At 41.2% G+C, this 13,958-nt stretch overlaps 1 protein-coding gene across 2 annotated transcripts; it reads left to right on the forward strand.

Annotated features, from left to right (window-relative positions):
* Positions 1-12: 12 nt before the first annotated feature.
* SARAF (store-operated calcium entry associated regulatory factor) lies at positions 13-11,980 on the forward strand. 2 transcript variants are annotated; one of them, XM_054204056.1, is made up of 6 exons: positions 13-146; positions 577-752; positions 2,408-2,798; positions 7,067-7,175; positions 9,210-9,368; positions 9,879-11,980. In XM_054204056.1, the coding sequence occupies exons 1-5, from the start codon at positions 74-76 to the stop codon at positions 9,340-9,342; spliced, it is 882 nt and encodes a 293-aa protein (XP_054060031.1). In that variant the 5' UTR covers positions 13-73; the 3' UTR covers positions 9,343-9,368; positions 9,879-11,980. The 2 variants fall into 2 exon arrangements, with proteins under 2 accessions (XP_054060031.1, XP_054060030.1); XM_054204055.1 differs by having other exon boundaries at positions 9,250-9,368.
* Positions 11,981-13,958: the final 1,978 nt, after the last annotated feature.

The raw sequence follows: 13,958 nt of genomic DNA on the forward strand, positions 1-13,958 counted from the left end.
GTGCGAGCGCGCGCTCCTCTTCAGGCCCCGCCCCTTCCGGCAGGATCCAGGGCTGACTCACCTCAGGGCTGTCATGGCGCCCGCTGCGCTATTCCTGCTCCTCCTCTGCGCTGCCGCCGGTCCCGCCCGGGGCTGGGACCAGCCGGGTGAGAGCCGTGGGGGCTGGGTGCGCCTCCTTGAAGCCCTCCCGGCTGCCTCTTGCGCCTCTCCCGCCACCGCGGCGGGGCGGGGGTTCTCGGGCCTGAGCGCTGCGCAGCGCTGCCGAGTTAGCGGCGGCCTGGGCGGGGGAGAGGGCGGGCCGCAGCCTGGAGTGCTTTTGGGTTTGGGTTCCCTTTAAATCGGCTTGTGCCGCAGTGATAATTCCATAGTGGGGGTTATGTGTTCTGAGAGACTAATCCCGAGCCCCCTCCGAAGGAAGTGGGAAGTACTGCCACGTTCTTCTCTGGGCGTCTGAGTCTTCTCAAAGTTTCACACTGTTGCGTCTTTTGTATTGTCAGCCTTGTTCCTGAGAGGAGGCCCTTGTGGCTAAGACGAACGCATCTTGGCAAGTGTTGACCTTTGTGCTACCTGTTTCAGGGAGGGTCCTGCTGAGGGAGGTGCAGGCGCTCACTCTCCGCAGAGGTCAGTACACGACATCCCGGCGGACAGCTGCAGTTCCTCAGTTACAGTGCACGGGAGGCAGTGCTGGTTGTTCCCATGTCCCTGAGGTTGTTCAGTGTTACAACAAAGGTTGGGATGGCTACGATGTACAGGTAACTGTTTAAAACTTGTTAAACGTTTAATGAAATCATTCTCCCCTAGACTTGGTAACTTCTGAAGGAGAAAAGAGTAATGGGCTAGGGTGCCAGTTCAGTTGACAGGCTGAGAGAGTTGAGGTTGTTCAGCCTGGAGAAAAGAAGGCTCCAGGGAGAACTTATAGCAGCCTTCCAGTACTTAAAGGGGGCCTGCAGGAAAGATGGGGAGGGATCTTTAGCTGTGTAATGGTAGGATGAGGGGTCACGGTTTCAAACAGAAAGAGGGTAGATTTAGATTAGATATTAGGAAGAAATTCTTTACTGTGAGGGTGGTGAGGCACTGGAAGAGGTTGCCCAGGAAGATTGTGGCTGCCCCATCCCTGGAAGTGTTCAAGGCCAGGCTGGATGGGGCTTTGAGCAGCCTGGTCTAGTGGGAGGTGTCCCTGCCCATGGCAGGGGGGTTGCAACTAGGTGATCTTTAAGAAGTCCCTTCCAACCCGAACCATTCTATGATTCAGTTCACTTTTTGTTAGATGGCCTTTGACAACTAACGCTTAGCCTAAATGCTTTTTGGGTTTGGATTTTCTATAACTACTGTAGTTATACCTTTGACATATTTCTGAAGGCTGTAATGTAAAAACACTGCATAACGCACCTTGGTTGGTTTTAATTAACATGTTGCTCGAGTTTATAAAAATCAAACTCTTGTTAACCCTTGAGGATGGTCTTTGGTATTGCTGCGTGGATTTCCAATTTTTAGAGTAGAAAGGGCTATAAGTATTTGCATCACTTCAGCTCTATCTTCTAAAAACTAAAAGTTCAGATATCTGTGACTTCCTCTTGCATGTTAGTACTTCAGTCAGGTATTTCAATGGACAGACATGTATTTATCGTTTGTTAGCTATTACCTAGACTTCCACCAATTGACTAACCAGGAATCAAAGCTGCAGATAATGGTTAAAACTAATACAGTATTATAAAAGTATAATCAAATTTGAATTGGCAGCTGATAATGCCATCCTGAATGATCATTTTAGAAGCTACGTTTATTTTTCTTTCCAAAATATGTGTCACTTGCAGTTAGAGGTGATACCTAAGTTCAGATACTTCAAGAAAATGTGAGACTGAGCAATCTGCATATGTTAACTGCAGAATGACAATCTGATTGTTAAGTGTGGCATATGAATTCCTAATGATGTCTGTCCCAATTTCTTGTGATTTTTATGTGGACACAAATGCAGTCAGGTGCACTGGATTTCAGGCTTTCATATTGTATTTTTGTAGCTGCCATCCATTTTAGTAGGGTTAGGGAATTTAGTAAGTAACTGTTGCACAGGCTACAGGTTATTTTTAGAAGTATTCTGGTACCAAAAGCACGGATACTTGAAAAACCTGTTCAGCATAGAAGAACAAAATCTGTCAGAGTTGTAACTCTTCTGTGTTCTGAAAGATCAGATTTTTTTAACTTTTTAGGATTTTAAAAAACATTCTTAGTTAATTTCAAATTCCTAGTCCTCTTCAAAACAAGAGCGCTCAGAAGTTTTTTACCCTGTGGCCTTTCACATGATTTGTCAGCAATTACAGCTTTATTTCAGAGCATATTTGGGGAAGCAGAGAGACATTTTCATCTCTGGAGCAACAGATTTTACTTTGTATTGTGTTTATTTTTTCAGTGGCAGTGCAAAGCAGACTTGGAAAATACCTACCGTTTTGGACAAATTGAAGTGAGCTGCGAAGGCTACGATTATCCAGATGATCCTTACATCTTAAGAGGCTCCTGTAGTTTGCTATTCAAGCTAGAGCTGACTAAGGAAGGTGAAAGAAAAGTGAAGAGCTCTGGAAGCTTTGGCTCTGGCTATTATCAGTCAAGGAAGGATTCTTCTGATTCTGGTGCTGGAACGATTGTTATAATTGTTCTTCTGGTTCTTGCTTTTGGAGTATACAAGCTCTTCCTCAGTAACCCGCAGCCTCAGGAGAGTTTTGGTGACAGTGATGGATTCACTAGGCCTTTCTGGCAGAGTCAGCAGGCACCTCCTCCTCCTGGTTTTAAGTCCAGCTTCACAGGTACGTCCCCGAGCCATTTATAGTACTCAAAAGAGCAAGCAAGATCTTACATTTTTGTCTTCAGTAAGTGCAGGTGGGATAGACTTAAAACCAATGCATTGGCAGTTGACTCTGCTGAATTGGCTGCAGAGCCTGCAGTCAGCTTTGCTTTCTGTTCTTTGTTCAAAAGTGAAAATAAGAACTTGATTTCCCACAGGCTTTCAGGGCATGCTGTGCAGCAAGCTGCCCTTTGAACCTTTGAAAATCCATCTCCCTACACTCTGCAAGCATTCTCTTCATACTCTGTGAAATATGAGGATTGTGACAGGGAAGAATAATTTTCATAAGTAATGTGGAAGAGAGAATAGGCTCACGCAGGCAGGAACAAACTCATGCCAAAGAAGCACTTTGAAACTTTACAGAAGGATCTTTCAGCTGTTGGGCTGCCAGACCCCTGATTTCATTGACCAAACAGTTGGAGTTGAGTATCATGTAGCAGTCCTCTGTTTAACAGGTGCTGCAGTGCAGTCCCAGTGGTTGAAAGGTTTGGTTCCCAGAGCAGAGAACGATGTCTGTGAACTATCATTAGAGGTGCCTTTCATGTGAAGTTGAAAATTGTATAAGCAGTGACAAGTCTGCTGCTAGGAAAAGATGCGCTTGCTCTTTTCCCAGAAAACTGGTGACTTTTGTCACTTAGTAAATGGTCTGCCTTAGATGATCATAGTACCTAAGGGAAATAAACATTATTGATCTGGTGTTTGACCAACTCATTTAATCCTGTGAACATGTGAGATGCTCACAGCACTGGAAATCAAATTATACTCTGACAAGTTGTATCACTCCATCTCTTCTGGTGAGTTAGAGAAAGGGTTCTATCAAGTAAATAACTAGCAAGGATTAAGTTTACTTAGTCAAAAGCTTATATTTTAATAATGCTTGTTAATGCTTTCTTCTGGGTTTGCTCAATCCACTCGGCCAACAGAGGGTGCCAGTATAACTCTTCTGGATACCCTTGTGCAGGGCACGTGCAACAGAAAATAAAAGGGATTCTGCTTCTGTATTACCAGTGGCTTTGCAAATTGCTTTCCATGTAGTTATTTCAGACTTCAGACAGTCTGTCTATGCTGTGTGTGCATCCATGACCTCTTCCTACTGGCATTATTGTGGTAGTTACTAAGAGCCCTGGTCATAAGACAGGGCTCTGTCATACTAGGCACAGGCAAAAGAGAGTGAAGAGTCACTTTCTCATTTTCTGTCCTGTTCCTTGCAATTAATTTCACCAATGCATTTTTCATTGCAGGAGTCTAATATCTAGCAAGGGTAGGGCCTTGAAAATATGTTTTCTTGATGATTACTGAAAATTGATACACTTCAAATTCACATTGGGAGCCATACATATAAGGCTTAACTTATGGCATTTTTAATAACGAGTATCAATGATTTCTCCTTGGATTTCAAGGAGAAATCTAACACCACCGCACAAGATAAGCTTAACTCTTAGGTTTAACCTGTCAGCTTTATTTAAGAATTGCAGAGATACCTTTGTAGAGCCCTCACGTCGTTTTGCCTGTAAGCTTTCAGTGCGCATGCATGGAACAGAGTATTGTTCTTAGCCAATACTCAGCAGCAGCCATGGGGCGCTAAATTTTGGCAGCAGAGCAAAAGCACATCTCTGAGTGTGTATGTCCATGTGTTCCAGGAATATATTAGTCTTTGAAAATCTGGATGGTAATGAAAAGCCATGGTGTTCGCTTATTGCTGTTAATATTTAATTTGCCTCATTTTAAATCCCCTTAACATGCAGAATGCATCCTGTGAAACTTGTTTAGCTAGCCTATCTTAATTAAATTCTACTTTTTTCTGTTAGTGTTTTGACATGACCCTTAATGTTTATTTTAGGTATTTCAACAAAAAATTACTCAGTTTTCTGAGTCAGTGTTCAGCCACGGTGCTTTTGAACAAATAAGTTTGTTCATCTCCCTGGTTTACGTCATTTTTACAGTAAATTAAGTACTACTTTTTGTTCCAAATCAGCATAGTTTAATAGGTTGTTGCGTGAAAAGGGGCAAAGCGGTTTTAGCAGAAGATAAACCCCCTTGCGTTCTAACACTCCTCACCGAGGTGGGAGGCTAGGTGCGGCTAGGTTTAAATTCTGAGTGATGCCCAATTCAGCACTATCAGTCCAATCGCGTTTAATATATATTAAACTATTACGATTTGGATACACTAATAGTGGACTGCACCTTCAGTCTAGTCGTGCTCATGAACTAGCACGGCCACTCTTGAGTTTTTGGTCGCGTTCAGTGAGAAAGCGAAACGACTAGCTACTTAAAAAAAGTGCAGTTTATTTAAACAACAGATATATAGGTTCTTAGGATTGCCGGTGATAAATACACTGTCTGCAAAGCACGTGCAAATGAAAGTATTGTTACATATACAAAACGCGCGACAAAGTTATAAACGATACAGCCTGGCTTTAAATGTAGGAAAAGAGAGTCTCTAGAGAAATTTCTAAGTTTCCCGAGGAAGCACTCGGTATAATCTAAGTCTTACCCAAAGGCGTCCCTATGGGGGGGAAGAGAGGCTCAGCCCGTCGACTGATCCCAGAAGTCAGTGATGTAATTCTTTATGATGGTGTCTTCCCTGGGTATCCCCCCTCTCTTGGGCTATTTTTATACTATTTGTTATCTTCAAGGTGGAGTTTGAGTGACTTTAGTCATACATACTTTTATCATGATTGGTGTAAATTTCTCTCGCTTCACAATTAAAGGTATAGTTTACGAGAAATTCAGGGCGCAGACTCAAGAAGGAGTGGTCGCACCTTGGAGGCGGGTAGCCTTCGGGATGGAGGTGTGTTTTGGTATTATAATGACATTATAATGAGCAAAGTTCGCACAAAGGACAGCATTTCATCAAAATTTGACAAAATGTTGGCTCTGAGCATCTAGCGGGCAGCTAATTGGCAGCTTATCTGTTTCATGGTATCATCCCATTCCTGTATCCGCTATACATCATAAGGTAAAGCCACGGAATAATTGCATCCCGTCCCGTACCTCATGTAGCTTATCAGGGAACCACAGATATTGTGTCCTTCATGCCAGCTGCGGCTATTTTCTACCTCAGAAGCCTCTTGATTTTATACTTTTCCTTAATGTGTGAACAATGCTGTACTTTTGTATTTTTTAGCCAATTTAGTATTTATTCCACATAGGTATACTATCCCAATGAGAGTTTATCTTTCTTCCAATGCATTTAAAATGAAATTCATCATCAAATACCAATGTAGACTTAAACTGATTATTTGAACTGGTTTTTTTATCTTCAGTTACTTCAAACAATCCACACCAGTTTGAGGACAAACCAGGCCCTGTATAACTTTCACATAGAAAAATCTCTGGTCCACTTGTTTAGGTGGACATATTTCAGGGTGACTAATATTCTTTTTAGTCCTTGCCTTTTACACTTCCCTATGCATTAAACCTGAGATTGGGTTTATTCTTACATAGGTGTTTTTCTCTAGGCCAGAAAATTATTCTACTTTGGTTTTGCATCTTCTCTTTTTATTTCTAAATGGAAGACATTTGGTTCTGAGTCAGAACGTCATGTTATGCAGGTCACACATGAAAAATCTGTGACTCTCCTCCCCCCACAACCCACTTGCAGTTTCATCAAGGTATTTGTCAAGCTTGATGACTCATGCATAATAAAACCTTTGCAATGTGATTGGAGTTAGCATGTCTTTAGATAACAAATACCAGACTAGGATTACCAGAAACAATACAAAGTAATGTTAGCCGTTAGACTGAGCCACTGTTACTCAAAATGTGCAGCTGTTCTGAGTGAGATTAGAAGCAGTGAGTTTTAGTGGTTAGTTCACTGTTTGGTTTTATGTACTCGATTTGTGTTCCTGCATTTGCTTCTGGCCTGCTGTGTGACCTTGAGCAGATTATTCTTTCTTCATTTCCATTTCTATTTTTCAGTCTAACTTGTTTGATTGTAAATCTGCAGGCAGGGACTCTTTGCCATGTTTTGCAAACATTAGGGCTGTGAGATTGAGTGAAAGCTAATTTTTGATGTAAAACTCTACGTTAGTGTTCATTTCTATGTTTTTTCCTGCTTTCCAAACTGTGAGGCCTCTCAAGCTAAGCTCGGTCAAGAATCTACTGAAATCAGGAGGAGTTTGTTGTCTTAGTTTTCCATTATTTTTAACAGGGGAGAGTCTTGTTGCAACAGCTGGCCTGAGGATTAGGTGCCGCTAACTGATGTTTTCCATTTTCTTTTTGTTTAAGAGGGCAACAGCTTTGGGACTCATTCCAGTCATGAAACCAATTCAGGACCAGGATTTTGGACTGGATTAGGAGCAGGAGGCTTGCTAGGCTACTTGGCTGGCAGTCACAGGTAAAATATGCGTGCTATCAGATTTTAAGTATTTAAGCTTTCAAGGGGTATGCCATTTACTATGTTTACATTGTTTCTAAGCTTTCAGGCCTTTGTCGTTCAACCTGTAAAATCCTATGTCTAGAACAATTTTGAAGAGCAATTCATAGCTCCAGCAGCAGAGACATTTTAAGCATGTTTCTGGGCAAGAAGAATTGGGTGGCCTGAGGTGCTTCATTCTGCTTTAGCTGATTACTCTGACCTGGCATGATGGCCTGCAAATTTATAATGATAATTTAAACATCCATCTACAGACTGCCTTAAAACACAGATAATAATTTTAAGCATAAAACCGTCTGTAGATAGGTCTCTGGTATCAGTGTCATCTTTCCTAAAGCAGTCTGGATAGCAGCTGCTCTTCTGTGATACTCGGAGTGGTCAAATTAAGCAGCCTTTAGTCTACAGTCCTGCGTATGGGAAATCCAATGGCCCGTGTACGGAAATCCAATAGGTGTCTTTTTCCAAAGGATTTGTAGTTCATATCAAAGTTGTATTTTGGAAAAACAACGCAAACAGCATTCAAAAGCAGTCTCAGTGCTGGAGTAAACATCTGCTGGTCATATTTGCTAAACACTTTTAAACACTGAAGATCCATCAATTTCAGATAAATAGTTCAAAGGGAGCAATTGCTGCCACTTTAGGCTTCACTAGGGAAAATATGTGGCTCCTGTAGGGAATCTTCAGAACCCAAGCAGTTTCCTCTATTTATTAATAACTGCATGTGTATCAAGTCTAATCCTGTAGTAATATAACAGATTAAAATGCAGTAATAATGCAAATAATTAAATATGCAATAATGCAAAATTAAATATGCAGTAATATAACAGATTAAAAATAACCACATACATTTTTTTATATTGAAAGTTTGGAAGTAAGATCATGTGGACAGGAGTGTGTTAAAACATATTCCTTCATTGTAAAGTTGGGTTTTTTGTAATGACAGAAGCCTTGTCAGGATTGCTTGTTTATTAAGTAAGTAAAAACTTGGGACGTAAGAGAATTTCTAAAATGTCCAATGTGCATTCTTGATCGCATAAAGTCAAGTAAGGTGAAACTGGGACGGTGATGCCATCAACAGTAGAAATTGTTTCTAAATTAGCTCTGAGTAGAGCTTTAGAGGTTGAAAGGTCATACCTTGGATTCAGTGTCTTAAAAGTCTTTTCCAACCACAATGATTCTACGATTCTATGATCTTGTTTTATTATATTAACCCTGCTAAGAATTCTTAAAAGGTATAATGTGTTAAAGGTCTTATTGACTTGATATTTCTTAAGCCTTAAACACATGACTCTTGTGTTTAAGCATTATATTTATGTATTGTCTACATACAGGTTGGTTCCTTAATTTCCACACGCATCTCCCATTTCAGTAGCCACCTCTTATTGTGCAAGATTAGAGACCTAACTGAATATTTAAGTCCAAATACATGAACAAGCTTCCTAACTTGGGCTTGTTTTCTTTTAAAACAGTCTTTGGTCCACTTTTTTTTTTTCCAGTTTGAAGTGATGTGCCGGAAAATGCTGGTGCCAGAAAGTGTGAGATAGCTATTTGTAAGTTTTAACAGCAGGAAATTCTGTATCCATAGGAGCAAGTTATTTAATTCAGTGAGTCAAAGGTCATTACTGATACAACCTTTTCAAAATAGTTTATAGAACAGAGGGATGGGGTTTTTTGTCTTGCATGGCTGGGACGTAGGTGTTGCCAAAATACATTTAAGCTTCAAATGTCAAATCTACTTTCTTGTCCAACAGAATCTATGGTCAGAATTTCAGAGGGAAAAATTTCCTCGTTTGCAGTTGTTAGAATTGCTTATGCTTTGATTTACTTCTGAAAGTCTACAGAGGTTATTGTGACAACACTGGTTACCCTTGCTCTGAACGTGTTAATTACATTAAATGGGGAGATTTCCAGCTTTGAAACAACTGCCTGCTTACAGTTTTCTCTCAGAGGTGCAGTCCCCTTGTTTGGAATGGTAACTTCTTAATTTTTCATAAGGTCACTGATGAAGCCTTCCTTCTACTCTGTTTTTCATCAGAGCACAGCCACGTTCCCCATATTACAGTATGTGGACAGATCCCACAGCCGCACCGCCAATGAATGGGCAGTCAAGCAATTCTACAGAAGGTAGCAGTTCAGGAACAAGAACTGCTTCTGGTAAGGCAAAAGACCTTTTCATCTCTTGAAGCTTGAGAGAGTTTGACCTATCATGGTTACACAGTTGTTTGTTGAGGTTCAGCAAGCATTCTTTGTTTTATTTTACCAGTTGGTACGTGTGGGCATATAGCAATGTCCCTTATTTCTGTTTGCTATGGAAGTAGGGAAGCCTTGGGGCGTATGAAACTCCCCACAGACCTACAGTGGGCATGGTACCACCAGCACAGGGTTTGTCTTCACCTGCAAGGTGCATTAGTTTAAGGCTTTCCCCTTTTGCTGTGTCCTTCTCTAGCAAACATGTACTAACATGATTTCTTCATAGAAAGCAAGTTGTCTAATCTGCAAGAACAGAATCTTTTTCAGGCTACTCAGCCCACAGTTGCTTGCTGTTCTACTATATGAGAATAAGTTTAACTCATCCTGCTTACCGCCTTTTGCCTTATTAGAACTAGAGAGCCCAGTGGAAAGGCTGTGATGGGACTGACGCTTTTCTTTTTTTCTCCTTTGCAGGCTTTGGGGGCACAAAACGAAGATGAAATCCGTGACGTTATTACATCTGAGTGATTGAACTAAACCTTCCTGTGTGGTAGCACTTTTTTGTAGTAGTAGGCTTCATAAGAGGATATGAGAAGAGGTGTGAAGGACTAGGCAAAGAATTCCTCTCATAAGATGCAAAATAAACTCATCCAAGTTACGAAGAATCACGTTACAGTGCCTATATATCTGTCTGTACTTGAGGGATTATGGCAATGGAAGCCTTACCAGATTTTCAAAGCAAGTAGCTTACTCATGTTCTGGGCTTAATTTCATTTAATCCAGAATTTTCTGAGTTTTTCTTGGTGGTCCAGTGTCTGAAAGGCCTAGCGTGTAATCCACCTGATATCTAAGGGGTGCTGTTCTTTGAAGCTACTATTGTTTGTCTTTGTAAAATTCATGTGAACGTTACTGTGAGTGCAGTCAGCTACTTGGATGGGTGTTGGGGTTTTTCCTGAATGGAAAAGAGCAAAACCAGAGAGAGAGAGAGAGACAGACTAACATTAATACAATGTTTTTATCTGTGCTATGTGACTGTTGGAGCCAAAATTGGCATATTCGAGAGCACTCCACATTTTAGGGTCTGTCCAAGTGGCTGTGCAAAACTGTGGAACTTTGTGTATAAATTATGTTTAAAAAAATAAAATAACCTGAAATGAGACAAGATGGTCCTTCTCTAATTTGGATGTTTTTCTGGAAGACTGGGGTCATTTAAATTCAGGTGGCTATGGACACTTTGCCCACATTGAGGCTCCAAACTTTTATGGTGGATGTTAGCAATGCTATGAAAACTTCTGATGTGAACTGGCTTATATCTCAGCCCCTGTCTGTCCTGCTAGATGTCCTGTCCAGAGCACAGTAAACCATAGTGCTCATTGCAAAAGGGAAGGGAGCATTCTTAATCCAAAACTGGTGGTATCTGTGGAACATAGTAGGCCTTGAGACGAAGCAAAGAAAGGAAATTGAATGTCTTGTAGGGTTTAAGCTTTCCTAAATGTACTTTTTAAAAACAAAGTGCTGTCAAAAAGTGGGAAGCAGGGAGGCCTTGCTTTGTTCTGTGATTGATATTTTGGGGCTCTGAAAAGTGTCTCATAGTTCTTCTGTGATTGACTGTGTCCTGGGAGAGGCATTGCTGAAAAAAAATAGAAATTTCACAGGATTGGGTGGGGGGAGCAGTGAAAAATGAGCTGCTTGACCACCAGGTCTTCTCCAGAGGCTGTTCTAATACAGTTGAGCAGTGTGTGTCCACAGCTCTTCTGTGCTGGCAGCAGTCTGAGAAGCAAAGCTTTCGTCCTTGTGAAAATACTGTGTCTGGGAATTGATTAAAACTGTTACAGCAAAAGCAAAGCACTGTTTTCCTGATGCCAGCTGCATCTCCACAAGGAGCTTTGGCAGGTATGGTTAGTCTAGGAAAGTGACTTCAGCATTACTCATCTAAAAGCAACTATGTCCATTTATGAGTGCAGAAATAATTGGCTCAAATGACAACGCCAGAGCTCAATGTCTGGCTTAAGCAATAAAAAAAGAAAACCAACATAGAAATATTTAAGATGTTGACAGAAGCTACAAAAAAGTGTTAGAGCTTGCGCTGAAAATGTGAAAATATTGATAAAATTGATAACTTGAGGATAAAATAGTGGTTTGCTACTCAGAGCTGCGTGGGGACTGGAGGGAAAATACTCTCATTAACAGCCTGCTCTATCAACCTAGAAAGCCAGAAAACATCAGAGACCTTATTGTTGGCCTATTAGGAAGTTTTACCTTTTATGAGGAAAAGTACATGACAAATCTTTGTCTTTTTGACCAAATATAGGAAAATAATGTATTTTAAATGTGGAGTTCTTACTTATTTCTAAGTGTGTTCGGGTTGAAATTTGTCACAGTCAATACTCTTTCTGCCAACTAATTGCATAACAATGAAAATGGAATTTTCCTACCTGGGTAGTTTGAAGCTGAAGGTTGGTCTCAAATGATGACATGTTATGAAATGTTTTAGACAATGTTTTCATTTGTATTTTTAGTTTCTGCATGAAATGTGTTTTGATGTGTAAACCTGATGAATTACCACCGTTTCTAAATCTGTTTGTAGGATATTTTTGCCCGTCCCTTTGATAAAGTAATGAATTAAGGGAATAAGGAGTATTTCCGTCTTTAAAGCACTGTCTTGGGGCCTGCAGGGATGGCTCTGTCTGTTTTTCAGGGTTGTCTGTGTCTCATCGTCAGCTTCCCAGGTGGTGTAATACCATCCTTTACCTCCAGACACAGAGCTGGTGAGCTGTATATTGTTTCAACAAATTAAAACAGTACTGGGAATAGAGTTGTTTTATAGATTGCATTTTCAATAACAAAATTTTGAACCATGTGAGGAAATGAAGGACTGCTTTTAAATTAAGGTTTCGCAGCTGAGTCTGCAGAAAAGCTCCATTACGTTGGTGAGTTCTCAGTTTTACAAAGTGATTATCTGAACCTTTCAAAAGAAATTACAATCACTGCTGCTGTTCCCCGTTGTGGATATAGCAGAACTCTACTCTGGGACAGCAGCTGATGGATCTGCTGCTTATACCAAGAATGTGTCACTGCTGAACAGAGGGACGCAGTTCAACTTCTTGGCAGTAGTCATGTAAGGTTAAACAGAGACCTGCAAATTCCGGTGTCAAAGTTTCCTTGATCAAAGATCAAGGATGTTGGTGAGGCTTCTGAATGAAAAGAACTTGTGGAAGGCAACTTAGAGCTCATACTTGTTGAGTGACCCTGAGCTTCCTTCCTGAACATCTGATCTGGAAAGTCCTAGTCTTCCTTCTGCTCCTGGGCAGGGTTCTGGCAGCATCTTCACAGCAACTTCATAGTTGCAAGGCATACGCAAATGCTTAACTGTTAAATGCTGTTGTAGGGTAATTGCAGTTCTGCTTGGCACCTGGGACTAGTTCTGCTCCTGCTCTGACATGGCTTACACCCTCACACAAAGCTAAAGCTCATTACAGGGACGAAACTCCTGGTTTTACAGCTGACTTCCCCTGAAGCATGTGATGAAAGAAAAAGAAAAAAAGATGCACAGAGATAAGCTTTCTCTGTGCCACTCTGTCTTGTGACTCAGCTCCCAGGTCAGATCTTGGCTAGTTCTGCAGACTGTCGTGCTATGCAGCTTGCCCTTTTCTCTGGGTGCAAGGTGTGTGTTAGACTTATCAGCAAGGGGAGGTGCTACATTGTTTTTCTGAAAAATAAATCTTCCGTGATCATCACTTTACATCATTAAGTTCCAAAAGGGAAATTAAGCCAGGTGGCACGATTTCAAGCGCTAGGAGATAAATTGCTGGAATAAAGTAGCAAGCAATACCGGCCTGCCCAGCCATCTAATAGCTGAAAGTGCGGGATTTGTGCTTGGACTGTTCACTTAGCACCAATTACAAGTGTTGTGTTTTTCCCACCTTAGTAAAGCACATTAGTATTACTTCTTAATATTTTCAGAGTACCTATCAACCAGTGATTCTGGTACAGAAACAGTCCATCTGCCTCCAAACTAAAGTATATGAGCAAAACCACAAAAACAGTTAAAAAAAAAAAAAAAAAAAAAAAGAAAAGACCCTCTCATGGAGATACAGTCCGTACCAACAGACGATGCTGTTGTCTCATGTTGTGCGTAATGAAACGTGTTGTCAGGTCCCTTGTTCTCCTCCCACACCCACTGGGGCAGTTCAGGGTGAAGTGCTGCTTGGGAGAGGCTCCATATCCCTCAGCATATTTTGTTGAAACTTTCTGCAGCTGATTCTCTTGCTTTCCCAATATCGTGTCCAGCTACAGTAGTTTTTGCTTTCTGACCTCTCCTTTTCCATTGCAGCTGTGTTTTGCCAGTGCTAATGAAAATAATCAGCAGACTCCCTTTGTGGCCTGTATTTCTTAACTCCTGCTGTCTTCCATCTTATAGTTCCCTCTGTTCCTGCTGAGTGTCAATGTTTCTTCAGCGAGGAAGTGACAAACACTTGCAATAAGTGAGCTGGGACATTGAGCTGGGAGTGGCTGGAGTAGATGGAGATGAAGTCAAGGGAGCAAACTGTCAGA

This window comes from Rissa tridactyla, chromosome 5, assembly GCF_028500815.1.
Source record: "Rissa tridactyla isolate bRisTri1 chromosome 5, bRisTri1.patW.cur.20221130, whole genome shotgun sequence".
Lineage (NCBI taxonomy): Eukaryota > Metazoa > Chordata > Aves > Charadriiformes > Laridae > Rissa > Rissa tridactyla.